Consider the following 25,659-nt stretch of genomic DNA (forward strand, 5'->3'; position numbering starts at 1 on the left):
TAAATTTATTGTTTAGACGCCACTCAGTCTATGGACATTCCTTTCCCCCTACCCTCCAGTTTGAAAATCTTTAGCTTTAAACCAGATAGCAAATTTACCTTGATGTTGATTGTAATTATTGATATATTTGATTTCTATCACTTTATTTTGTTCCCCTCTCCTTATTTTCTATTTTTCTTTTTTCTTTTTTTTTTGGGACGGAGTCTCGCTCTGTCACCCAGGCTGGAGTGCAGTGGTGCCATCTCGGCTCACTGCAACCTCCACCTCCTGGGTTCAAGCAGTTCTCTGCCTTAGCCTCCTGAGTAGCTGGGATTACAGGCGCCCGCCACCACGCCCGGCTAATTTTTTTTGTATTTTTAGTAGAGACAGGGTTTCACCATCTTAGCCAGGCTGGTCTTGAACTCCTGACCTCGTGATCTGCCCACCTCGGCCTCCCAAAGTGCTGGGATTACAGGAGTGAGCCACCGTGCCCAGCCCCTCTACTTTTCTAGTTTAAATTTCCTTGTCTTCTTATTTATTTATTTGTTTATTTATTAGTCCATATTTTTTCTTGTCTGCTGTTTTAGAAGTTCAATCTGTCTGTACTTTACTGGTTATTTTAAATATTTTAACATGCATTCTTAACCTAACAATGGTTTATTAATTAACAGCCAGAAAATTTGAGGGCCTTAGGATAATTTAACTCTGATTATCCCACTCCCAACTTATATGCAATTGTTGTTCTTACAACTTATATGTATTTGTCCCTTTTTCTTTTTACCCTGGAAACTTAGATATTATCATTATTTTATGCAGTTGACATTTGTATTAACTCGTCATATATTTGCCATTGTTTTTGCTTATCATTCTATCTTGCTTCTTAGGCCTTCTGATTGAACCATTTTTATTCTACCTGAAGTGTATCCTTTAGAATTTCTTTTAGTGAGGTGGTAAATTCTCTCAATATTTTTTCTTTAACAATATTTATTTCAACTTTGTTTTTGAAGCATACTTACATCATGTAGATGATTCTAGGTTGCCAGTCATTTTCTGTCATCACAAGTATTATTCAATTATTTTTCTTTTTTCTTTTTTCTTTTTTTTTTTTTTTTTTTTTTCGAGATAGAGTCTCTCTCGCTGTCTCACCCAGGCTGGAGTGCAGTGGTGTGATCTCAGCTCACCGCAACCTCCGTCTCCTGAGTTCAAGCAATTCTTCTGCCTCAGCCTCCTAAGTAGCTGGGTCTACAGGTGTGCACCACCACAACCAGCTAATTTTTGTATTTTTAAGTAAAGATGGGGTTTCACCATATTGGACGGGCTAGTCTCAAACTCCTGACCTGACTCCAGGATCAGGCCTCCCAAAGTGCTGGGATTACAGGTGTCAGCCACCACACCCAGCCTCAGTTATTTTTCAAATGTGCTTACTTGTTTTGTGTAATCTTTTTAAAATAATCATTTCTCGTGTTTTAAAGTTTTTCTTTATAAAAATATATTAAGCATAGTAATTTTATAATCTGTTTGATAATTCTGATATCTGAAGTTTTTTGAGTCTGATTAAATTATGTCTGCGGGCTCTTGTTCATTATCTTATTTCTTTTTTGTGTGTGATTTTTGTTTTTTTCCTCTGAGTGATTGTTCTGTAAGCACCCTTGTTCCTTTAGAAAAATCCCCTGAGCCTTCTATTAAGGTTGTGGTTCCTTAGTAAGGATTTACATTAGCTTCTGCCTGTTGCTAATGAGTTATACTGACTTGAGATAATTTAGATTATCAGTTTGACGTGTTTTGGGACCTCATAGTGGCACAAATTGGGGAGGCCTGGCTTTTGGTTACAAAATCTAAGAGGAGATTCAGAGATTATTCTTTTCCCTCCGTTTAGACCCATGGTCCTAGCTTTATGTATGGGATTGCTGTTAGTCACACCCCACCTTGAGTGGGTCATAGCCTTCAGTCTCTTCACTCCTATCAGAAACTCAGCCTTGCTAGAGGTCAGCTGATACCTACTGGGGAAAACTACCCCTGGTGCCCTTTTTCCCCCAGGATCTCACTTTCCCATTTTTGTTCTCACAGATTCCACATTTTTGTGCCAACTTAGCAATACATTTAAATATTGAAGGGCATTTTACCCAGCATTTTTAGATGTTTTAAGCAAGCTGAGTATTCGGGGTATGTAATTACCATACTAAGGAAACTGGAGCCATGATAATATTTTCTTACATCTCTCTGTGATGTTGTAGAATGTGTTCTTTCCTAAAACCGCATACCTTGGAATTTTTTGGAGGTCAGAATATTGCTTCATAGTTAATTGCTTATTGTTAGTAATAGAATACATTTATTCACATGGAATTGTCATTTTTTTAAGTTTAAAAAGTCCCGTTGAATACTGACAGATTGATATGGTTCAACCTACTTTCTATGGAAGGTGTGTTCTGCTTTCCCTTGAGATCTTTTGTCCCTTCTTTTACTTGTGTTGACTGAGTTCTTTCGTCACTGCCTGTCTCCTGTCTTGTGGCAGATTGCCCTCTACATCTGGGACAAAGGCGGAGGACCTCCCCTGACCCCAGTGCCTGAGTTTTGTACAGATGACGTGGACTTCTACTGTGCTACCACGTTCCATTCTTTTCTACCACTTTGTGTAAGTAACAGAAGAAAAACTTCTTTGCATATCAAAGGAAAAATTTACATGCTGTACATAATGTCATCCTAGCACTTTAAAATAAATTGTAGATTCAGGGCATTCATGTGCAAATTTGTCACAAGGGTATATTGCGTGATGCTAAGGTTTGGGCTTCTCCTGATTCTATCACCCAAATAGTGAACATGGTACCCAATAGGAAGTTTTCAAACCTTGGTCTTCTTCCTTCCTCACCTTTTTAGAGTCCCCAGTGTCTGTTGTTCCTATTTTTAATGTTTGTGTGTACCCAATGTTTAGCTCCCACTTGTAAGTGAAAACATGCATGCAGTATTTGGTTTTCTGTTTCTGCATTAGTTCGCGTAGGATAGTGGCCCCCAGCTGCATCCATGTTGCTGCAAGTACATTATTTCATTCTTTCTTATGGCTGCATAGTATTCCTTGGTGTATCTGTACCACATTTTCTTTATTCAATCCACCATTAATGGGCACCTTCACTGATTCCATGTCTTTGCTATTGTGAATAGTGCTGCACTAGCACTTTATATCTAAAAAGAAAATCAACATTTTCCCTGTGCAGGGTAAGAACTATATATCATGACTCGAGTAATAACAGTCATACAAGGTTAGTATTATTGTAACTCCATCTTACAAATGAGAAGAGAGAGGCGCAGAGAAGCCAAGTGCTTGTTTATGACTACATAGCTAGTAGGGAGGGAAGCAAGGGTTCTGACGGGCTCCCCTTTACTCCAGAGCCTTTGTGAAGGACTGCCCATCATAGTGCTTTAGGGTTAGTGTGCCCACAGTCATTTCTTTTGTCGATGATGTAGGATGCATTGATTGGAATTTCTGTTCCATTTCCTGGAAAGGCCATTTCCAGTACTTTCTGTGACACCTAAGCCTTCTCCACAAGCCTGCACCCTTTGCTGTCTCAGCAGGTGGCTCTGTCTTTCATCTCACTGACAGCCATCCAGAACTTTCAGAATGAATTCACTTGTTTTGGCAGACCCAAGGTCCAGCCCCAGTATGAGCCTGGAGACCCTGACACTCACTAGGTTGTTAACTGCTTTTCTCATAAGAAAAAATATGTTCACCAACCTCAAATGTTGTTATTCTCAAGTCAGTCACACAGAAGTCTGTGTGTGCCATTTTAAGAGATAAATACATAGACACACACACACACACCACACACACACACGCACACACCCCAAAACACAGTGCAGCACCGAGAGAGAATCTGTAATGTGTTTGCAGTTCCAGCGGCGGGGACCAGTCTTTCCAGGCAGAATGCTTGCTTGCTCTTTCAGTGCTCTCCTAGTGCCTTGAGTGACATGACAAAGCTGTAGTTAGATGTCACTGTAAACCAGCCCCAAATTATGTAGGAGTCATGATTGAATATGATTGCAGGCCTAAGACAGGTAATAAAGGGGTCAGGAAGGGCTTGGGTGTGCCTTGTTGACAGATCCCTCTTGGTGCTCCCTTTCATCTGTGTGATCATCCTGGGCTCCAGGACTGCCCCCACCCCACCTTCACCAGGTGTTTGAAGGAATCCTACTTTTGGCAGAGGAGAAAACATCCTTAGCCTAGACTTGGGTCACCAGTAAAGAGGCTGCTGTAAAAATGTTTTCAACATTAAAGTAAGGCCAGGCCCAGAAAAGGGCAACATCTCTTATTTTACACTAAAAAATCCTCCTATTTCTCTCTTTTTGTCAAAATCTTCACCAGCTGGAGAAAGGAAATGAGAGGTAATTAACATTTACTGGTCACTTACTATGTGCTTAAAAAATTATAGTAATAATAGCAGCCTTGTGGTGGTTATTATTATTTTTTTTCTAAACAAGCCGACTGAAATTCTGAGAGCTTAAGAAACTTGTTAAGGGGGTGCACAGTCCATGCACAGTGGAGCAGGCAGGTCCAGGGCTGGCTGACAGAAAGGCTGTATTGTCAGTTGCCCTATGTTTCCATTTCTCCCCTAAAACTTCGTCCCGGATATGTTTGATATCCTTGACATTGGTTAATTTGAACTCTAGAGCATGTGAGATCTAATGTGGGTGTGAAGTTAACGCTGACTCACATATGCATATATTTTTTCTTTTCTTTTTTTTAGGGAAAGCCAGTGAAGAAGGAGGATATTTTTGTTGCAGTAAAAACATGCAAGAAATTTCATGGTGACAGAAGTATGTTTTGGGTTATTCATTTTATCGAATGCTAAAATCCAAACTACCTTTTAAAAAAAAGTACAAATGAATTCTTGAGTGTAAATTCAGGAAAGGGATAATGACAATCCGGATGTTGAAGTGAAAGCAGTTATTTAATCAGTATTCCTCATTGCACCATTTCAATCACCAAGATCAATTAGGAAGGAAAATTTTGTATTGAAACATAAGTGGTCGTAGCCGATACTGTTTATAGCAGTATTTTAAATTGGAAATGGAAAAGCTCAGTGTGGCAGTCTTGAAGACTGTGTGAAAAACAATCCATTTTGTCAAACAACGTATTAGGTTCAAACAACATATTAGGTCTGTGTGCAGTCTCTAAACGGGATGAAGAATGTCAAGAGGGGATTTCAAACAGCATGCCAACAAAGAATAGAGACCTTTTCTTTTTTTTTCAATTTATTTCAAATGCTTACCTTGGAACTTGTTAGTTAAGAGATGTATTTGCTCATGAGTAGATAATATTGGAGAAGAAGAAAAAGCCGCTGTACAAACAGTGAATCTCTTCTTAAGGAAATCCTGGCATGCAGATTAATGTTGTTTTTATTCAGGTTTTTGATGTCATTACAGAATTCTGCTAAGTTGTGATGATAATGTAAAAAAAAAAGCCCATCCTAAATATAAATAGATGTAATTTCTCTCTTTTTGCACCTTATTTCAAGCAGCACTTTTCTGAAATTGAAAATTAGGCAGTCTTTTGCATTTTCTAATTTTAGTGCATATTTTATTTTTTTTTTCCTCATGAAAAGACTGTCGATTTCACCAAGAATGTGATATTTATGTAGGAGAGATTTCTAAACCAACTGTCATTTTCATGGGATTGGAACTACTGAGGAAGTTCATTTATGTATTTTATGTGATAATATGATACATACAAATTATATTTTAAAGGGGAAGATGTTTTCCAAATAAAATAATATCGTAATTTGAGATTATAGTATTGTCTAAGACATCAACATCAATTAAAATCCAGCTATAATCAATTATATCTTAAAAATACATTAACTATAAACCTTCGTATTTGCCTAAAATAGCCACATTAAATTCCAAATCCTATTAAATTAGCCTAAGTGAATATATACATTTGTTATACAACGAGTCCTAAGATACTATGAAGAATCAGTATAGCAGTTAAAATTTTCTATCATAAATTTAACCTAAATTTAATATCCTTTTACTTTTTTCATAATATGGGTTTTTTGGGATTATTTTGACAAATACCTTCTTTAAATAGGTATTGGAGAAATGAACTATACTGCTTTTTGTTTTATTTCTTTTACAGCAAACAGGAACTGTTTGAGTTGATTTAATTGATCTTGAAGCTACACTTGGAGTAGTGATTATTTTCACAATATGAATGTTAAGGATGGTGGTGCTGGTACTTTTTCTTTGAAACACATTTTTCAGGTCACAGTGACGCAGTAAAATTAGGGACACTCCCTTTTGTATTTTTTATATTCTACAGAAATGAAAAAAAAATAGTTTGTTAATTTTGATTTAGTAATTTTGAATCTAGTTTACTGCTTTCTTATTTTGTATGAGTTTGAGATACTCTTTTTAGATATTCATGAAATCCTTTTCTATTTGAATTTTGACTCAAAAGTCTTTAAAAATTACAAAATCTTAAAAGCCTGCTAGGAGCATTAGAAACAAACCTTCCAAAGCCAGATGCATTGATTTACTGCTGTTAATTTGAATCTGGTATCATTGAAGCATGAGGCCTAAAATGTATCATGAAGTTTTCATATTTGGGTTTCTGTAGTAAACCATTTTGCAACTTGGATATATTTGTTTGAAAAGATAGTCTAAGGCAACAGGATTTCAGTGACTTTGAAGTCCATTTTGCATGACTTCATGTAGCCTGCCAGGCCACTGGGCTCTGCCCCTCATTTTAGAAGCCTAGTCCAGCCACCAGTTGGCCCAAAGAGTTATCCAGTAATATCAGTTACAAGGATAACACCACACTAACTGCTTCTAACTGCTAATATTTTTTACATTTTCTGGTGTGTTTTTCACATATGTTCTGTCATCTAATTTCATGTTGACACTTCCTTGTGATATGATAATTATTGTTATTCACTTGTTGTAGAAAAGGCTGAGTATGGAATGAAACACAACTGGCCCAGTTTCTTGTATCCTATTGAGTAGCAGAGCCAAGGACTTGGGTTTTCTGGCTCCTAAATCCCACATTTTTCTTTTCTACCACAGCACAGCTATACTGTAATCTCCTTGGATGTATTACAAACTCAATACTTGATAAATAGTCTTTGATGTTCGCATTGATGTCCTGCTACGCTCAAGGTCAGTTTTGACTTGGCCAGAAGCTGCGAAAGTAGGCTTTCCATTTTTAGTAGCAATGGGTATGGCAAAGAATTGAAACCCACACAGGATCTAAAATACAGATTGAGCTGAGAATTTAAGACTGCCACTCCTATCTAAGCATGTCACTGCTATAGTCAAGCAGAACACATGGTCTGGGGTGTTGGATTTTTTTTTTTTTTTTTTTTTTCATTTTCCTTTCCCTGTGCGCTCTATGGTAGAAATACTTTAGTCATAAAGGCCAAATGATGAGGGAAAAAAAATCTAGAGAAACTGTACTTGTCTTTGCCAAGTTGAGAGTGGGCTGTACTATTAATTGTGGGCACAGTGTCCCCTGGCACTGAGTGGTGATGGCCCCCACTCCTGGCTCATTATAGTGTTGGTCACCTTCTGGGATGAGAAGGAGAGACGGAACATGTTGTGTTCAAGGCCCTAGTCACAGCAAGGGAAAATACAGATTGCATTTATTTTTTATACTCTCATGGAAGAATTGGTAATAAAACCAAGTTTCAAAATGAAAAGAAATATTTTAAATATTGTACTTTCTTTGCTTAACAATGACACATTTATGTAATTGCTTTTGTCTGGATTCTGACTTAAGTAAAACAGCATTCTTAGAACACAAAGCAAAACTATATTCTGTCTTTTGACTCAAGGAAGTAATCCATATTGACATAGTTGAAACAGCAACACCCTCTGAGAGGCAAGCGTTTAGTAGGGTTTTAAAGAAACTTGGGAACTGTTACATAAGGTGATGAATTGGGCATAGCATGTAAAATTATATTTAAGCAAGGAAATGATCTCTGATGTTTTAATATTCAGCTTGATTGCTTCATCTTGGGTTCTGTGTTTCCCACTGTGGGACCTGAGCTGTCAGAAAACCTTAAGAATTTTCTTTGGATCATTTTGCCATGCAGTTTGCGTATATGTCTCTTGTACCCCGTGGCAGCCACTGGTTTTGTTCATCAAATGGTGGGTAGTGGGACGTTCTCCTGCAGTCTGCCTCTCATTAAAGAGGTTAAATTGCCATTTGTTCAGCCTTCAGTTCCTTTCCATAGCTTCCTGAGCTCTTAAAAATTAGCACTATATTCCTTTCAGATTAAAAAAAAAAATAACTGCTATCTTTACTGCTGTGGTCTTGTCTAGAGGCAAATCTGAACAAACTGATTGAAAGGGGTGTTAGGAAGCTGGTGTTCTCTTTGACTGAAGAGGCTTACAGGTACTGTGGTACAATCTGCTTACTTAAAAGGCGAGGCTTGAATTAAAATACAGCAGATAGAAGGCCAGACTCTAATCAAATGAGGTGATTAGATCAATGACTGAAGAGAGGAGTCAGGTGTTGCCTTTCCCTGGCTGTTGAATAGCTGATGTTCCAGATTGCCCTACAATGTTGTGTTAGGTCATCCAGGAGGGATACTTTTCAGGCTTAGGGACACCTTAGTCTTTAAAATGAGGAATTAGGACACACTCGTGTGTGTGTCCCTAATCTGCTCCTGAGAAGTGCAATCAGGGTCTGATTTTGTGGCCACTGACTTGCACACTGAGACAAAAGGGCCATCTGCAAGCTGAAAATAGTGGATTCCTTAAAATAAAAACTATTCACATTCGATGGTGTGGTAGTTTTAATAAAATGTTCAAGTGTCAAGTTCATTTTCATTTATAACCTGAGACAGTTTTACAAGTCACTTCCCTGGGGGTAAAAATGCATGTTCTGTCCTCACAGTGAGACACATCTTCTGCTTAGAGTCTAGAAAGCTCTAAGAAAGATTTATGCCATCTGTGCAGCTGGCATTTTTATAGTAAAATTTTTTTACTTTGCTCCAAGTTTAAGTTATCTCGTGACAAACTTTCTTGAAGGAGGCATTCACTATTATTATGTGATAGGAAGTATGCTTCTTTATTGAAAAGGAGATAATGTGTCAGGTAACTTATTAAAGTATTTTCTCAAAGTTTAGTATCTTTAGGAATACAGTGCCTCAATACAATATAAAATATTTTGTAAACAATAGAATGAATTCATTTTAGAATTTAAATGATGCTAATAAAATAGGCCATTATTTTAAAAGTTTAGTTTAGAATCAACCGTGGTTGAAAATAAAGCCTTAAGCTGTTTTTTTTGGGAAGACTTTAAATCCTTTACGGCTAAGAGATACGACAGACACATGGAGGTTGTATTGACAAGGGGAGAGATGTACAAACTGTTGAATGCTTTAGGTATTATAGAATCATAATATCTTAGTATATTTAAATGGTTGGCTTGTTTTAAAATGATTAATCAAAGGCTGAATTGCCTTTATGAATAAAACCTTCCTTTAACAAGTTTCCACAAATAATCCTAGGCCTTTTATTGAAATGCCTGCAACATTCAGTCCTCATTCAACTATTTATTGAGTACCTGCTATGTACTAGGCACTGTGCCAGATGTTGGGAAATGAGTCATACACACCTTAATTCTTACCTTTAGTGTAATTACTTTTTTATTTATTTTTTATTTTTTTATTTTTTTTGAGATGGAGTCTCGCTCTGTCACCCAGGCTGGAGTGCAGTGGTCCGATCTCAGCTCACTGCAAGCTCCGCCTCCCGGGTTCACGCCATTCTCCTGCCTCAGCCTCCTGAGCAGCTGGGACTACAGGCGCCCGCCACCACGCCCGAGTAGTTTTTTGTATTTTTTTTAGTAGAGACGGGGTTTCACCGTGTTCGCTAGGATGGTCTCGATCTCCTGACCTCGTGATCCGCCCGCCTCGGCCTCCCAAAGTGCTGGGATTACAGGCTTGAGCCACCACGCCTGGCCCTTTAGTGTAATTTCTATTTTACCTGTTTCAAGGTAAAAGAGACAGCAGAAGCGCTAACTCACCCTTGATTTTAATTTTATTTAAATCCGTTAATTGAGAAGAAACACCTGTTCTGTTTAATAAACTTATCAGAGCAAAAAAGGACTGAAGGCCTAAAGGCTGAGGAAGTTGAAAGCAAAATTCACACAGCCTGCAGGGCCCTTGCTGGGGGACTGAGGAAAGTTCTTGACCTTTCCTCACAGCTTCTTCCAGCATTATGCAGTGGAGGATATTTTACCCAGCAGTGTGAACTTTTAGTGGCTGCAAGCTGCAGGGAGCCCTTTCTGGGGTAAGTTCTGTTGCTTATTATATGCAAAGCAAACTGCCACAGCAGTGCCAAGGTCAACATTTTTGTTGTGCTGAAATTTGGAAGTAGAACAGAGTAAAAATTTTTAAAATTTCTTTTTTCCTTTTTTTGTCCCCCAGTAGCCCTATCTATTATTTAGTACATCTTTGACCATTTTGACATGTAGAAACCTTTAGAACTATCTGCTTTTTTATGCTTGTGGAAAAATTATATTTTAATAGATGAAAATAATATTTAACTGGTAATTTGGTAATAATTCAGTAGATGTGCAGAACTCAGTTTTTTTTTTTTTTTTTTAAAAAGCCAATGAATGAGAGATTATGAAGTGATGCACTTTCGTATTTTCTATTTAAGGGCTGTCTGAACTGGACTCAGAATTTGCTTACTTACTAGCTAAACACTTAAATTTTACATTGAAACATCAGTTTTTGCATTTATTTCTATTTGAGTTGGGAACAGGGGAAAGATACATGATCTGATAAAGTTTTTCAAAAGTTAAGTGAAGATTTGGTTCATCAGAGTTTTGATTCTTAAATTAACAGTATATAATATCTAAATGATTTTTTTTATTGAAAAAACAAGAAACCACTTTTTAAAATTCAGAGATGCATAGGCAGTAATTTGTTTTTTAAGTATAGAAGAAAATAATTACTTGGTCAAGTGAATTAATATCAAGTAGTGGTAAGTCTCTATGTCAGGTATGCAGACAGAGCTATCTTTGAGCATCCAAAGCAAAAATACAGAAAACCAGGACAGCTTTCCGTTGTGTTTATTGTGTTAAAACATTTAGCTGCTAATGATAGAATTTTAAAGCCTGTAGTAGTTTTGAATGTTATTACTTCCACATTTTTCAAAAGTACAACATCATAATATCAGTCATCATATGCAGTGATTCTCATTTGGCAAGGTCATGCCCTTTGTAGGGTTGGGTAGTTCTTTAGAATCTTTGGGTGGGGACATGCATAGTTTGCAAAGGTCTTCCCATGCTCCATGGTAAGAGGAATGGATTTTCTCTTACCATGCTCCGTGGTGAAAGAAAAATTAGTTAACATTAATGTAAACACAATAGCATAATCAAACCAGAAAATTTGTCAGTATATGGAAGTAAGTGCATTCATCACCAGGAATGAGAAATGCTTTACTCTAGAGAATGTTGAAAATGCTTCAAGAAGAGGGTTTTAGTCAACAACGTTGGCATTTCTCAAGATTGGAAGCAAGCAACTCTTGGAACACCTGAAGAACAACAAATAATGTTTCTCTTCCTTTGTAGATGATTATACTGCCATTTTGAGTTTTTACGCTTCCTTGTGTAACTGTGCCAGTGATTGTCATCTCTGTAATTTTTTCAGTACCTATTGTTAAGCAGACTTGGGAGAGCCAAGCAAGTCTCATTGAATACTATAGTGACTATTCTGAAAATTCCATTCCTACTGTGGATTTAGGAATTCCTAATACAGATAGAGGTGAGTCCATAATTCTTACTAGTCTCCTTATTAAACACCTCCATTCTGTAAATACAGTAAATTAGGTTAGGATAAAAATGAAATATTTTGTAAGTGCTATAATTTTTGCCTCATATTAGTTTTTTTCCCTTCTTCCCTCACGGATATAGATTGGTTCTTTCAAACTAAGGGCTTTATAGTGTAAAATGTTGCAGGTGTTTAGTAGACTGTATCCTATAATTGAGCACATGATAGTTCCAACAGAATTTAACAATAGATTTTTCATACCTTCATAATTCTTTGTGGTCATGATGGGGTGCTTAAAGTTGATTTGTCATATTCCCACACAAAGCTTCTATCCTTGTCAGTATTATAGTCTAGTTCACATGTTATATTACCTGTGAGTACCACCTAATCACATTCTACACTCGTTATATGTAGAATAAACTCTATTCTATATGTTAAGATTTTAATTAGTAAATTGTTAGAAATAAACCTGCTTTTCTCTTCAAATTGCAGGTTTTCCAATTAAAAACACTTTTTAGAACGCAGAGAGTGGAATGGTAGACATTGGAGACTCCAAAAGGTGTAGGAGAGTAGAAGAGGGGTGAGGGATAAGAAATTACCCACTGGGTACGCTAGACACTCTTCGGGTGATGGCTTAAACAAAACCCCAGACTTCACCACCGTGCAATATGTCCATGTTACAAAACTGCTCTTGTACCTCTTAAATCTATAAAAATTTTAAAAAATTGTGTCAAAAATGGAAATGTAAATTTGGCCACCTCATCTTCAGATAGTCTTTATTCATCTTAAGTTTTATCCAGTATTTCTGCCACCCTTTTTTCTTTGTTTTTTTTGTTTCCCACGCCCTTTTATGAGTAAAGAAAAAAAGTAGCAAACTGATTATGTTCTATACAATTTATCTTAATTATTTTATGTTAGTGTCACTCATAATTCTTTCATTAATATAGTACCGTGTAGAATCAGATATGCCGTTTCTGTAGTTACCAGTTCTTCTGACAAGGTTAAGTGTATTACTGAGTCTGTCGCTGTTTGATTTGGAAAAACTGTTTTAGATTGGGTTTAATAATCATGTATTTACGTATACCTTCCTTATTTGATTTCTTCGTTTCTAGTCTGACCTTATTGCCTATATGTGTATTTGTTCTAAAAGGGATTTGAGATGGCTTTCAAACATACATATTGTAATGGTTAAAAATACACAGAGATCGAGAGTAAAGAAAATAAAGGTCAAATTGAGTGGTTTGATAGTCATTAATGTAAGTTAATATTTGTTCTCCACTGTGTCACCAAATAATTAAAATGAGGGGCATATTCCTGTTTATCAGTTTGACTACTCTTCCCAAGTGTTTTATTTTGGTCCCAGCATTTACCATTAAAGCATTGTAATTTATCTATTGGTATCCGAAGGACTGTTACTCTGTCTTACGCAGCACTGTATCTTCAGTGCATATCTTAGTACCTGCCACAGTATCTGGCATATTAGAAAGTTAGTGGTAGTAAATATTTATAAAATAAATAGAGGTATAAGCATCCACCTTTGCACTGCTGCTTCCCTGTTGCAGTGGTGCCTGGGGTTCTAACAGCTCCTTCAGAATAAGCGTATCTAAGAAAGGATGCCATTGCTCATTGCTGTGAGTCTTAAAACTTTCTTGCCCAGACTGAAGATACTAATTCTATCTCTGCCTCAAATTATCTGTGTGACTCTGTAATTCCACTAATCTCTCTAAGTCTCCATTTCCTCTTGTGTGAAATGAATGACTTGAATTTGGTTATCTCTAAAGTTCCTACTGGTTCAATGTGTCTATGAAAATTAGGCTATTTTTTAAAATTTTGAACTTTTAAGCTACATGTTGGTGTGTAAGCTCTTACAACACTTCAAAACTAAAAAGCAATTAATGAATTCTATATATTTTATAGGAAATAATACATTGTAAGTTTTTTCTTGCCTTTTCTAGGTCATTGTGGAAAGACATTTGCCATTTTGGAAAGATTTCTGAATCGTAGCCAGGACAAAACAGCATGGTTAGTCATTGTGGATGATGATACATTAATAAGGTAAGGAGTCATTCTCATCCTAAATGGCTTTAAATTCTACATATATTCATATTCAAAAAACTAGATGGTACTTTTTCTGGCCAAGATGAATTAACAGGGACAGAGTTTACCCTTTTATCTGAACCAACCCTCTAAAAGAACAAAATATATAAAACAAAGGTTTTTAAGATGCTAAATATTAGGTGCAAAGGAAAATGATCTAAAAGAAGCATGAAGCAAATGAGGTGAGTTCTGTGACTGCCACAGCTGACTGCCTTAAGAGAATTCCAAGTTACTGCTTAGGGAGGGAGCACCAGATGGAACCTGACAGACTCTGTGGGTGGAAAAGATGGAGCTCAGAGTCTCAGGAGACCAAGGCTGTTAGAGTTTGCAGGACGGAGTACCAGAGAGGAGAGAGCTATACAGAAAGGGAATACTGGAGATAGGTGAAGAGCCCCCTATGTATTCAGTAGAGTACTGATCAGTGCATATGTGTGAGGAAACTACCCGATGCTGGGGAAAGATCCAACCAGATTAGAGGGAATGGTGCCTGACACTCACACAGGCCTGGGCTGGAAAACCCCTATTCATAAGGTATTGAAAAGAGTATGTAAAAGGGTCTTGCCTCAATATGGGGGATAGTTAACCCTTGACTAAGCACTTTCCTAGTCCTGCCTAACATACCTGAAAAGCAAGATACAAGAAAATGAAACTGTTTCCGAGTAATAGCCTGTGTCTGAGAACAAAACTCAGGAAGACTTACAGAAGTACAAAAATAACCAACATCTAATGAAGTAAAATCCATAATGTCTGCCATCCAATCAAGTGTTGCCAGGCATATAAAGCAGCAGGAAAATACAGAAGTGAAAAAAAAGTAGCTTATTGAAATGGTTTCAGAATTTATACACGGTTAGAATTAGAAGTTGTTAAGCTGTTACTATTAAATAGTTATTATACTTCTGTTCCATATGTTTAAAAAGACATGGAATGTCTCTTAGTCTTAAATAAGTTGAAATCATACCTCTAGAGATGAAAATTACATTCTTGATTGAGGTGAAAAACCCACTGGATGGGTTTCATAGCAAATCAGACATTTAAGAAGAAAGTATCAGTGAACTTGAAGACAGTGCAATAATAACTATCCAAAGTGAAACACCAAGATAAAAAATAATTTCAGAAAATTAACACCATCACTGAGCTGTGGGACAATTTCAGGTGGCCTTGAATATATACAATTGAAATCTCCAAAGAGAAGGGGCACATAAGTATTTGAAGAAATATTTTTCAAATTTAATGAAACTTGTAAACCCACAGATCCAAGAGTCTCAGTGAACCCCAGGCACACCATGAGCACAAAAGCAGAGAACAGCCACCTCCAGGAATGCCATAATGGACACTTACGACAGTACCCACTGCCCTGCTCTGGGCAGCTGTGGAATTGAGAACTAGCATGCTCAACCTATTGCAGCTACCTGCAACACCAACATAGACCTCTTGGGTCTCTGGGTTGCTCCACCACCACTGCTGCCATCATTCATATCATACCAGCTACTCAGGGGGCTGACAACTTGTCTACCCATCTAGCCCACTGCTCTCATTACTAGCTTCTAAGCAAGCAATTCACCTGCAGGCCCAAGAATCAACCATTCAGAACTCTGTAACACTGCAGCCAGCATAAGCTGCTCTAGGGCCTAAAAACATGCATATTCACCCTTCTGCTGCCACCACTGGGGCCCAAAGACTGACTCAGTTGGCATCCAAGTCCCCAGCAAAATTTCACAGCTTTGGCTACTAACCATACTGTAAGCCACTGAGGAAATTACACATACCATGGACTGTGTACTATTGAAAAAGTCACACAAAGACCATGCTGCAACAGCACCAAAAATGAAAGCCAAAGTGTCTTACTTAACCAACAACATATATACATCTTCAGGAAAAATATTCTCCCCTACAAAAGCAATTTTTAAAAATTGGAAAAACAGTACCAGATATGCAGATATCAATGGAAGGAAACAGGAAACATGAAAAAGCAGGAAAATATGATACCAGTAAATGGCCACAACAATTTTCTAGGAACAGATCCCAATCAGTAAGAATTCCTTGAAATAACAGATAAAGAATTCAAAATATTGATTCTAAAGAACCTCATTGAGGTACAAGAGAAATGTGAAAACCAATACAAAAATAAGAAAATGAATTCAAGATATGAATGAGAAATATACCAAGGAGACAGATATCTTTAAAAAACCAAACAGATTCTGGAACTGAAAATTCATTAAAGAAAATGCAAAATACATTTGAAAGCTTCAGTAATAGAGTAGACCAAGCAGAAGGAGGAATTTCAAAACTTGACGACAGATCTTTTGAAATAATCCAGCCAGACAAAAATAAGGAAAAAATGAAAAAGAATGAAAACAGCCCTCAAGATGTCTGGGACTACACAAAATGACCAAACTTATGAATTATCAATATTTTTGAGGGGAAAGAGAGATCAAAAAGTTTAGAAATCCTACTGAAGGAAATAATTGATGAAAATGTCCCAAATCTAGCAAAAGAGATGTTCAGATACAGGAGATCCAGTGATCTTCAGGTAAATACACTGAAAAAAGGACTTCACATGGCATATTATATTCAAAATGTTTAAATTCAAGTGAAAGAAAGAATCTTTAAAATTAGCAGGAGCAAAAGCATCAAGTCACGTATAAAGGACTAATAGTGGACTTTTCAGCAGAAACGGTATAGGCCAAAGAGAATGAGATGGCACTTTAGCCATCGTGCTAAAAGAAAGAAAGAAAAAAGCTGTGAGCCAAGAACTTTATATCCTGCCAGAATAAGCCTTATAGATAAAGGAGAAATAATCTTTCCCAGACAAGGAAATGCTGAGGGAATTTGTCACCACTAGACTGGCCCTACAGGAAGTGCTCAAAGGGGTCTTGAACATGGAAACAACAGGTTGATACTACCATCCAAACACATGAAAATATAAAACTCACAGGTCTTATAAAACAGAGAATGGAATCAAATGGAAATCTGACAAAATTTCATCAAACCACAACAATAGAAAAAGAATGAATTTGTAAAACAACTAGAAGACAGTAAACAGTATGACAGGGACAAAGCCTCACATATCAAGATTAACCTTGGATATAACTGAATTAAATGCTTCACTTAAAAGATACAGATTGCCAGAATGGATTTTTAAAATTGTTTTATCTGGCATTTTCCAATAACATTGGTAGTATTTTTTTTTTTTAATTATACTTTAAGTTCTGGGGTACATGTGCAGAATGTGCATATTTGTTACATAGGTATACACGTGCCATGGTGGTTTGCTGCACTCATCAACCCGTCATCTACACTAGGTATTTCTCCTAATGCTACCCCTCTCCTAGCCCCCCACCTTCCAACAGGCTGTGGTGTGTGATGTTCCCCTCCCTGTGTCCAGGTGTTCTCATTGTTCAACTCCCACATATGACTGAGAACATGCGGTGTTTGGTTTTCTGTTCCTGTGTTAGTTTGCTGAGAATGATGGTTTCCAGATTCATCCATGTCCCTGCAAAACATGAAATCATCCTTTTTTATTGCTGCATAGTATTCCATGGTATATATGTGCCACATTTTGTTTATCCAGTCTGTCATTGATGGACATTTGGATTGGTTCCAAGTCTTTGCTATTTTGAATAGAGCTGTAATAAACATAAGTGTGCATGTGTCTTTATAGTGAAATGACTTACAGTCCTTTGGGTATATACCCAATAATGGGATTGCTGGGTCAAATGGTATTTCTAGTTCTAGATCCTTGAGGAATCGCCACACTGTCTTCCACAATGGGTGAATTTACACTCCCACCAGCAGCATAAAAACGTTCCTATTTTTCTGCATCCTCTCCAGCATCTGTTGTCTCCTGAATTTTAATGCTTGCCATTCTAACTGCTGTGAGATTGTATCTCATTGCGGTCTTGATTTGCATTTCTCTAATGACCAGTGATGAGCTTTTTTTCATATGTTTGCTGGCCACATAAATGTCTTCTTTTGAAAGTGTCTGTTCATATCCTTTGTCCACTTTTCAATGGGGTTGTTTGTATTTTTCTTGTAAATTTGTTTAATTTCTTTGTGGATTCTGGATATTAGCTCTTTGTTAGATGGATAGATTGGAAAAATGTTCTCCCATTCTGTGGCTGCCTGTTCACTCTGATGATAGTTTCTTTTGCTATGCAGAAGCTCTTTAGTTTAGTTAGATCCTATTTGTCAATTTCGGCTTTTGTTGCCATTGCTTTTGATGTTTTAGTCATGAAGTCTTTGCCCATGCCTGTGTCCTGAATGGTATTGCCTAGGTTTTCTTCTAGGATTTTTATGGTTTTAAGTCTTTAACTCTTTAATCCATCTTGAGTTAATTTTTGTATAAGGTGTAAGAAGGTTTTCTGCATATGGCTAGCGAGTTTTCCCAACAGAGACTAGGATTGCAACCCCTGCTTTTTTTTTTTCCTTTCCATTTTCTTGGCAAATCTTCCTCCATTCCTTTATTTTGAGCCTGTGTGTGTCTTTGCACAGAGATGGGTCTCCTGAATACAGCACACCGATGGGTCTTGACTCTTTATCCAATTTGCCAGTCTGTGTCTTTTCAATGGAGCATTTAGCCCATTTTCATTTAAGGTTAATATTGTTATGTGTGAATTTGATCCTGTCATTATGATGCTAGCTGGTTATTTTGCCAGTTAGTGTAGAAGGTCTTTACAATTTGGTATGTTTTTGCAGTGGCTGGTACTGCTTTTTCCTTTCCATATGTAGTGCTTCCTTCAGGAGCTCTTGTGAGGAAGGCCCGGTGGTGGCAGAATCTCTCAGCATTTGCTTGTTTGTGAAGGATATTATTTCTCTTTCACTTATGAAGTTTAGTTTGGCTGGATATGAAATTCTGGGTTGAAAATTCTTTTAAGAATGTTGATTATTGACACCCACTCTCTTCTTGTGGCTTGTATTGTTTCTGCTGAGAGATCTGCTGTTAGTCTGATGGGCTTCCCTTTGTGGGTGACCCAACCTTTCTCTCTGGCTGCCTTTAACATTTTTTCCTTCATTTCAACCTTGGTGAATCTGACGATTATGTGTCTTAGGGTTACTGTTCCTGATGAGTATCTTTGTGGTGTTCTCTGTATTTCCTGAATTTGAATGTTAGCTTGTCTTGCTAGGTTGGGGAAGTTCTCTTGGATAATATCCTGAAGAGTGTTTTCCAACTTGGTTCCATTCTCCCCGTCACTTTCAGGTGCAGCAATCAAACATAGATTTGGTTTTTTCACATAGTCCCATATTTCTTAGAGGCTTTGTTTGTTTTTCATTCTTTTTTCTCTCATCTTGTCTTCACGCTTTATTTCAGTAAGCTGGTCTTCAATCTCTGCTATCCTTTCTTCCACTTGATGGATTAGGCCATTGATACTTGTGTATACTTCACAAAGTTCTCATGCTGTGTTTTTCAGCTCCATCAGGTTATTTATGCTCCTCTCTAAACTGGTTATTCTAGTTAGCAGTTCCTCTGTTTTTTTAAGGTTCTTAGCTTCCTTGCATTGGATTAGAACATGCTCCTTTAGCTTGGAGGAGTTTGTTATTACCCACCTTCTGAAGTCTACTTCTGTCAATTCGTCAAACTCATTCTCTGTCCAGTTTTGTTCCCTTGCTGGCGAGTTGTTGTTATCCTTGGGAGGAGAAGAGGCATTCTGGTTGTTTTTGGAATTTTCAGCCTTTTTGCACTGGTTTTTCCTCATCTTCGTGGATTTATCCACCTTTGCTCTTTGATGGTGGTGACCTTCGGAATTGGTTTTTGTGTGGATGTCCTTTTTTTTTGATGTTGGTGCTATTCCTTTCTGTTGGTTAGTTTTCCTTCTAACAGTCAGGCCCCTCTACTGCAGGCCTGCTTGAGTTTGCTGGAGGTTCACTCCAGACCTCATCTGCCTGGGTATCACCAGTGGAGGCTGCAGAACAGCAAAGATTGCTGCCTTTTCCTTCCTTTGGAAGCTTTGTCCCAGACGGGCACCCACCAGATGCCAGCTGGGGCTCTCCTGTATGAGGTGTCTGCCGGCCCCTGCTGGGAGGTGTCTCCCAGTCAGGAGGCACAGGGTTCAGGGACCCACTTGAAGAGGCAGTCTGTCCCTTAGGAGAGCTCCAGTGCTGTGCTTGGAGATCCACTGCTCTCTTCAGAACCAGCAGACATGAACGTTTAAGTCTGCTGAAGCTGTACCCACAGCCACCCGTTCCCCCAGGTGCTCTATCCCAGGGAGATGGGAGTTTTATCTATAAGCCCCTGACTGGGCCTCCGCCTTTCATTCAGAGATGCCCTGCCCAGAGAGGAGGAATCTAGACAGGCAGTCTGGCTACAGCAGCTTTGCTTAGCTGTGGTGGCCCCCACCCAGTTTGAACTTCTAGGCAGCTTTGTTTACACTCTGAGGGGAAAACCACGTATTCAAGCTTCATTAATGGCAGATGCCCCTCCCCCCACCAAGCTTAAGCATCCCAGGTGGACTTCAGACTGCTGTGCTGGCAGCGAGGATTTCCAGCCAGTGGATTTTAGCTTGCTGGGTTCTGTGGGGGTGGGATTTGCTGAGCTAGACTACTTGGCTCCCTGGCTTCAGCCCCCTTTCCGGGGAGTGAACAGTTCTGTCTCGCTGGCATTCCAGGCACCACCGGGGTATTAAAAAAACTCCTGCAGCTATGTCGGTGTCTGCCCAAATGGCTGCCCAGTTTTGTGCGTGAAACCCAGGGACCTGGTTGGTATAGGTACCTGAGGGAATATCCTGGTCTGCGGGTTGTGAAGACCGTGGGAAGAGCGTAGGATCTGGGCCAGAATGCACCATTCCTCATAGCACAGTCCCTCTCGGCTTCCCTTGGCTAGGTGAGGGAGTTCCTCGACCCCTTGTGCTTCCCACGTAAGATGACGCACCCCGTTTCTGCTTGCCATCTGTGGGCTGCACCCACTGTCCAACCAGTCCCAGTGAGATGCGCCAGGTACCTCAGTTGGAAATGCAGAAATCACCTGCCTTCTGCATTGATCTCACTGGGAGCTGCAGACCAGAGCTGTTCCTGTTCAGCCATCTTGCCAGTCATCTCCTGTTTTTTGTTTAATAATTATTTCTCATAGTTCTCGAGGCTGGAAGCTTGAGATCGGGGTGCCAGCATGGTTGGGCTCTGGTGAGGGCTCTCTTTTGGGTTGCAGCGTGCTGACTTCTTGTATCCTTAGATGGTGGAAAGAGAGCAAGCTAGCTCTGTGGCCTCTTAGAAGGGCATGAATCCCATTTATGAGGTCTCCACCCTCATAATCTCTTCACCCCTGCCAAAGGTCCCACCTCTAAATACCTTCATATTGGGAATTAGATTTCAACATATGATAAAATTTGGGGGGAACACAAACATTCATTCCATAACAGCTACTAGTCTTCTCTTAGTGTAGACTATCAAATACTAAGAAAAAGAAGGGTCTGTTTTTCAATAGAGATGATGGAGAAACACTGTAAAATTATGTAACTTTTTTTTTTCATCACCATCTGGTTCATCCACAATATGTTTCTTTTTCTTTTTTTTATTATGGTAAAGTACACACAACATCAAATTTACCATCATAACCATTTTTAAGTGTACAGTTTAGTAGTATTAAATACATTCGTAATGTTGTGCAGCCATCTTCATAACTCTTTTCATCTTGTAAAACTGAACCTCTATACCCATTAAACAATAACTGTCTATACTCCCCTACCCCCATCCCCTGGCAACCATCATTCTGTTTTCTGCCTCTATGATTTTGACTACTCTCAGTACCTCATATAAATGGAATCATACAATACTTGTTTTTTTTTTACTTGCTTATTTTACTTAGCATAATGTCCTTGAAATTTATCCATGTTGTAGCATATTGCAGAATTTCCTTCCTATTTAAGACCGAATAACATTCTATGGATACAGTATGGATAGACCATATTTTGCTTATCCATTCATCTGTTGATGGACACTCCCTCAACATGGGGTTGTGGGTATGCACCCAGAAATTGAATGACTAGATCATATGGTAATTTTATGTGTAATGGAACCATCACACTGTTTTCCCATAGAGGTGGTTCCATTTTACATTCCTACCAGAAGTGCACAGGGTTTCCAGTTGCCCCACGTCCTTGTCAACCCCATTGTTTTCTGGGTGTTTTTGTTTTTGTTTTTCTAGTGGGTGTGACTTTTGATTTGCATTTCCATAATGATGAGTGGGTGGGGAAAAAAACTGACCTCTTTTTCCCCTCTGTTCTCACACTGCAATAATCATCAACACAGAAGACAACTTCTGTGACCAAAAGTGTGGAGCAGGGAGATTTCTCCTACCCACCGAGCAATCAGTCCGTTCTGCGGTGGACACCAAATGGGTGTCCTCTAATTCAGTTTTAACACTGTCTATCTGGAGATAGTGCCAGTTCCCACAGTTTGAGGGTTCAGTCCCCAAGACTGCCCTACCACCCCATACATCAGACACCAGTCGTTAAGTCCAGGCCTCCAGAACTTCTGACTGATGAGCTTCATGTCGGGGTTCTTTCTCACATTTACCAGTTTATTATAAAGGATATTACAAAGATACAAATGAAGAGGTGTGTAGGGTGAGGTATGAGAGAAGGGGCGTGGAGCTTCCATGCCCTCCAGGAACCTCTACATGTTCACACATCCTAAAGCTCTCTGAAGCCTGCTTTCTTGGGCTTTATGAAGGTTTCATTATGTAGCCACAATTGATTAAACCATTGGCCATTGATGATCAACTTGACTTTCAGCTGCTTTCCCCTCCCAGGAGATTGGGGGGTGGGACTGGAAGTCCCAACTCTCTAATCATGCCTTTGTCTTTCTGGTGACCAGTCCCATCTTGAAGCTGTCAGTGAACAGTAGCCTACAAAAAGATAGCAATTTGGATGTTCCAAAGATTTTAGGATTGGTATGTCAGCAAATGGGTGATGAAAGCTAAATATATATTTCATAATGTCACAGTCTACCCTTGGTCTTCAGATACCTTACATCAAAAGAACATATAACTCAAAAGATATTGCCACATTAGAGTCTCATTGCATCATTAATAACTAGTCTAGTCCATTATATTGTATTAATATTTCCTAGGGTGAGTCCACTCAGGTTTGCAGGCTTCCTTTCAATCTTGTCAGGTTCCAAACCTGGAGCAGTCTTGGCAAACAAACAGCTTTCCCTTTTTAGATATCTGTTATAACTGAGGTGAGAGACAATGTCATCTGTTTCTCTGAGTATCTTTCAAGGTGTTAATGTAATGTTGGATTTCCCTCAATTTATAATCCATTATTCATTCCTTTACCCTCAACTACTATTTCTCTTTCTCTCCGTTAATACCCAAATGTTTTCACCTTTGGAAGAGACATCAGAATCACTGCCGTTCCGGTTTAGATTGCAGTCAACAATGCTTGTCTGGCAGGTACATCCTCCTCAGTCCATTCCCATGCAGATAGGGTAAAGTTACGTAGGTGCACAGCTAGTGGATTATTTTTACCACCAGGCAATATAGCTGCATTCACTTTTAGCCCCAGTTTTGCTAAATGGGGTGAAGGAGCAACCCAGTCACATCAGGCCCTAAGGAATTTTGACATCAGGTTTAAAAACATAGATGGTTTTTTGCTTAGAAATCAGCCCTGCTTGCAGCACTGGCAGTTGCAGGCCTGGTCCTAGGACCACTACATCAGGTAGGAGGGAAAGAAAAGGTTTTAGTGACCTGATCTGGGGAATAAAGAAAAAATGGTCGTTATTCCAGTGTACTCCTGGCTTGGCAAGATTTGCATAGTCATCCCAACATCGTCTTCACCCCTTCTTCTCCAGATCAGCTTTAGAAAAACAGGAACATCTCGTGGGCAGACTCCTTTAGTCCCACTCATGCTGAGTATGAGCACACGCTCTTGAAGGCATGTAAGCCAGCCTTTTATGTTTCCAGTGTTTTAAATACTTGTTCTACTCGTCTATCAAACTATGACTCTAAGGAGACTATCTCTGTGCCCATTGTTGGACATTATAGGCTGTACAGTGTGTTCCTTGATCTGAAGAAATGACGATTGGCCATACAGATCCATGCAATATCTTCTGTTGTTTTTTTAATGGTACTCAAGAGTATTTGCATGTTCCACTGAGTAAGCAGAAGCCATGCCAGTCAGTGTCTATTCCTGTCAAGACCCATTGGTGGCCCCATAGGGCCACTAGCATCAGTCTCTGTATTGCCAGCTTTGTTTAGGGCCTTTGCACCAGGGAATCTGCCCAATAGTCATTATCAGTCTCTGTCTTTTTTGCTGGTGTACAGAACAGTTCTTACTGGCATTTTGTGCCTGAGAGGATGCAAAAGGAACATGTCTAGATTCAGCCCATCTCTGCCTGCTGCCGTACCCCTATATCCACTAATTTCATGGATCCAGGTGGCCACCTCAAGGGAGTACACAGGGATACCTGCTTGTCAATTCCAGTCACCTTCCAAACCTGGAAACGGGCTCTTCTGATTGACATTAACTTGTTCTGCTTTAATGCACCCCTCAAATGTCCATGGGGCCATGCTACATATGGGCATCCTTTTAACAGACCAAGTATCCGTTGCCCTCTTGCCTGACTGTATGGGCAGGTGATTGGTCACTGCCTATGAGTTAGTAAAATCCCAAACACAGGTGTTTCTACCAGTGTTCAATTCTTCCATTACTATTAGGAAAATGCATGCAATACAGCCCACCAAGATTATTTGTTCTTACCTCCTGTGGTCAAAGTAGCAACTTCTAAACAAGATGGTATTCATTTACCCTGGAATTGCCATCCTCAAACCAAGGAGCTCTTGGTTGGTCAGTCAAGAGCTGCTTACAGGGTACTGTAGAGTCCAGTGGCTCCTCACATAGTTCCAGAGTCAGTTTTAGGGGAAAAGAGGCCCTCTGTTTGTGAGGGTCTCCTCCTTGCTTTCCCCAGGTAGCATGATCCCATACAAATTCTGTTTTATAATGGAAATCATTTGGGCATTGCCTCCCTTATTAGAGTGTTTCTCTGACATCACCCAAAACAGCCTGGGCATTTCAGGTATAATTGTAATTGTCTGATGAGTTTTTCCTGCCTGCTGCACAGATAAAACCAGTTCATCGAGACTCTAATGCTGCAGTAAAGAAAGAGTTTAATTAATGCAAGACTGGCCAAGTGGAAGGACTGGAGTTATTACTTAAAGTAGTCGCACTGAGAACTCAGAGACTAGGATTTTTATGGTTAATTGGGTGGGCAGGAGGCTAGGAAATGGTTACTGCTGATTGGTTGGGAACGAAGTCGTAGGGATGTGGAAAACGGTCCTTGTACACTGAATCTGCCTCTGGTTGGGGACCACAGGGCCGATTGAGTCACGAGTCATGGGTCTAAGTGGGGTCAGTTCTTTGCCGGAAGGCAAAAATCTGAAAAACATCTCAAAAGACCAGTCTTAGGTTCTACAATAGTAATGTTATCTATAGGAGCAATTGGGGAAATGTCAAGTCTTGTGACCTCTGTCCACATGATTCTTGAGCAGTAAGGGATGATAAAAAATACACTTTAGCAAAGTTCAGCCCCTCCCCTGATCCTAATCTTGTGGTCTTTCATTAGTTTTTGGTCTCTGAGCAAGGAGGAGATTAGCTTTAGGGAGAGACTGGTAGCATCCTTGCTTCCAAGTTAAACTATAAACTGAATTCCTGCCATGATTAGCTTGACCTATGCCCAGGAATGAGTAAAGACAGTCAGCCTGTGAGACTAGAAGCAAGATGGAATCAGCCAAGCTAAATTTCTCTCACTGTCATAATCCTTGCAAAGGGGGTTTCATCAAGATCACTTTATGTCCTTCAGTCATAGGGGTAGCCTCAGTTAA

General features: G+C 39.0%; 1 protein-coding gene across 3 annotated transcripts in view; it reads left to right on the forward strand.

The window, feature by feature from the left end:
• Positions 1–25,659, forward strand: part of B3GLCT (beta 3-glucosyltransferase) — a 121,038-nt gene that overhangs the window by 71,197 nt on the left and 24,182 nt on the right. For all 3 annotated transcript variants that reach the window (XM_007960068.3, XM_007960067.3, XM_007960070.3), the window contains exons 9-12: positions 2,492–2,611; positions 4,716–4,785; positions 11,631–11,744; positions 13,706–13,805. In XM_007960068.3, the coding sequence (XP_007958259.1) occupies positions 2,492–2,611; positions 4,716–4,785; positions 11,631–11,744; positions 13,706–13,805 (404 nt within the window). The remainder of the gene's footprint in view (positions 1–2,491; positions 2,612–4,715; positions 4,786–11,630; positions 11,745–13,705; positions 13,806–25,659) is intronic.

The sequence above is a fragment of the Chlorocebus sabaeus genome, chromosome 3 (assembly GCF_047675955.1).
Source record: "Chlorocebus sabaeus isolate Y175 chromosome 3, mChlSab1.0.hap1, whole genome shotgun sequence".
Lineage (NCBI taxonomy): Eukaryota > Metazoa > Chordata > Mammalia > Primates > Cercopithecidae > Chlorocebus > Chlorocebus sabaeus.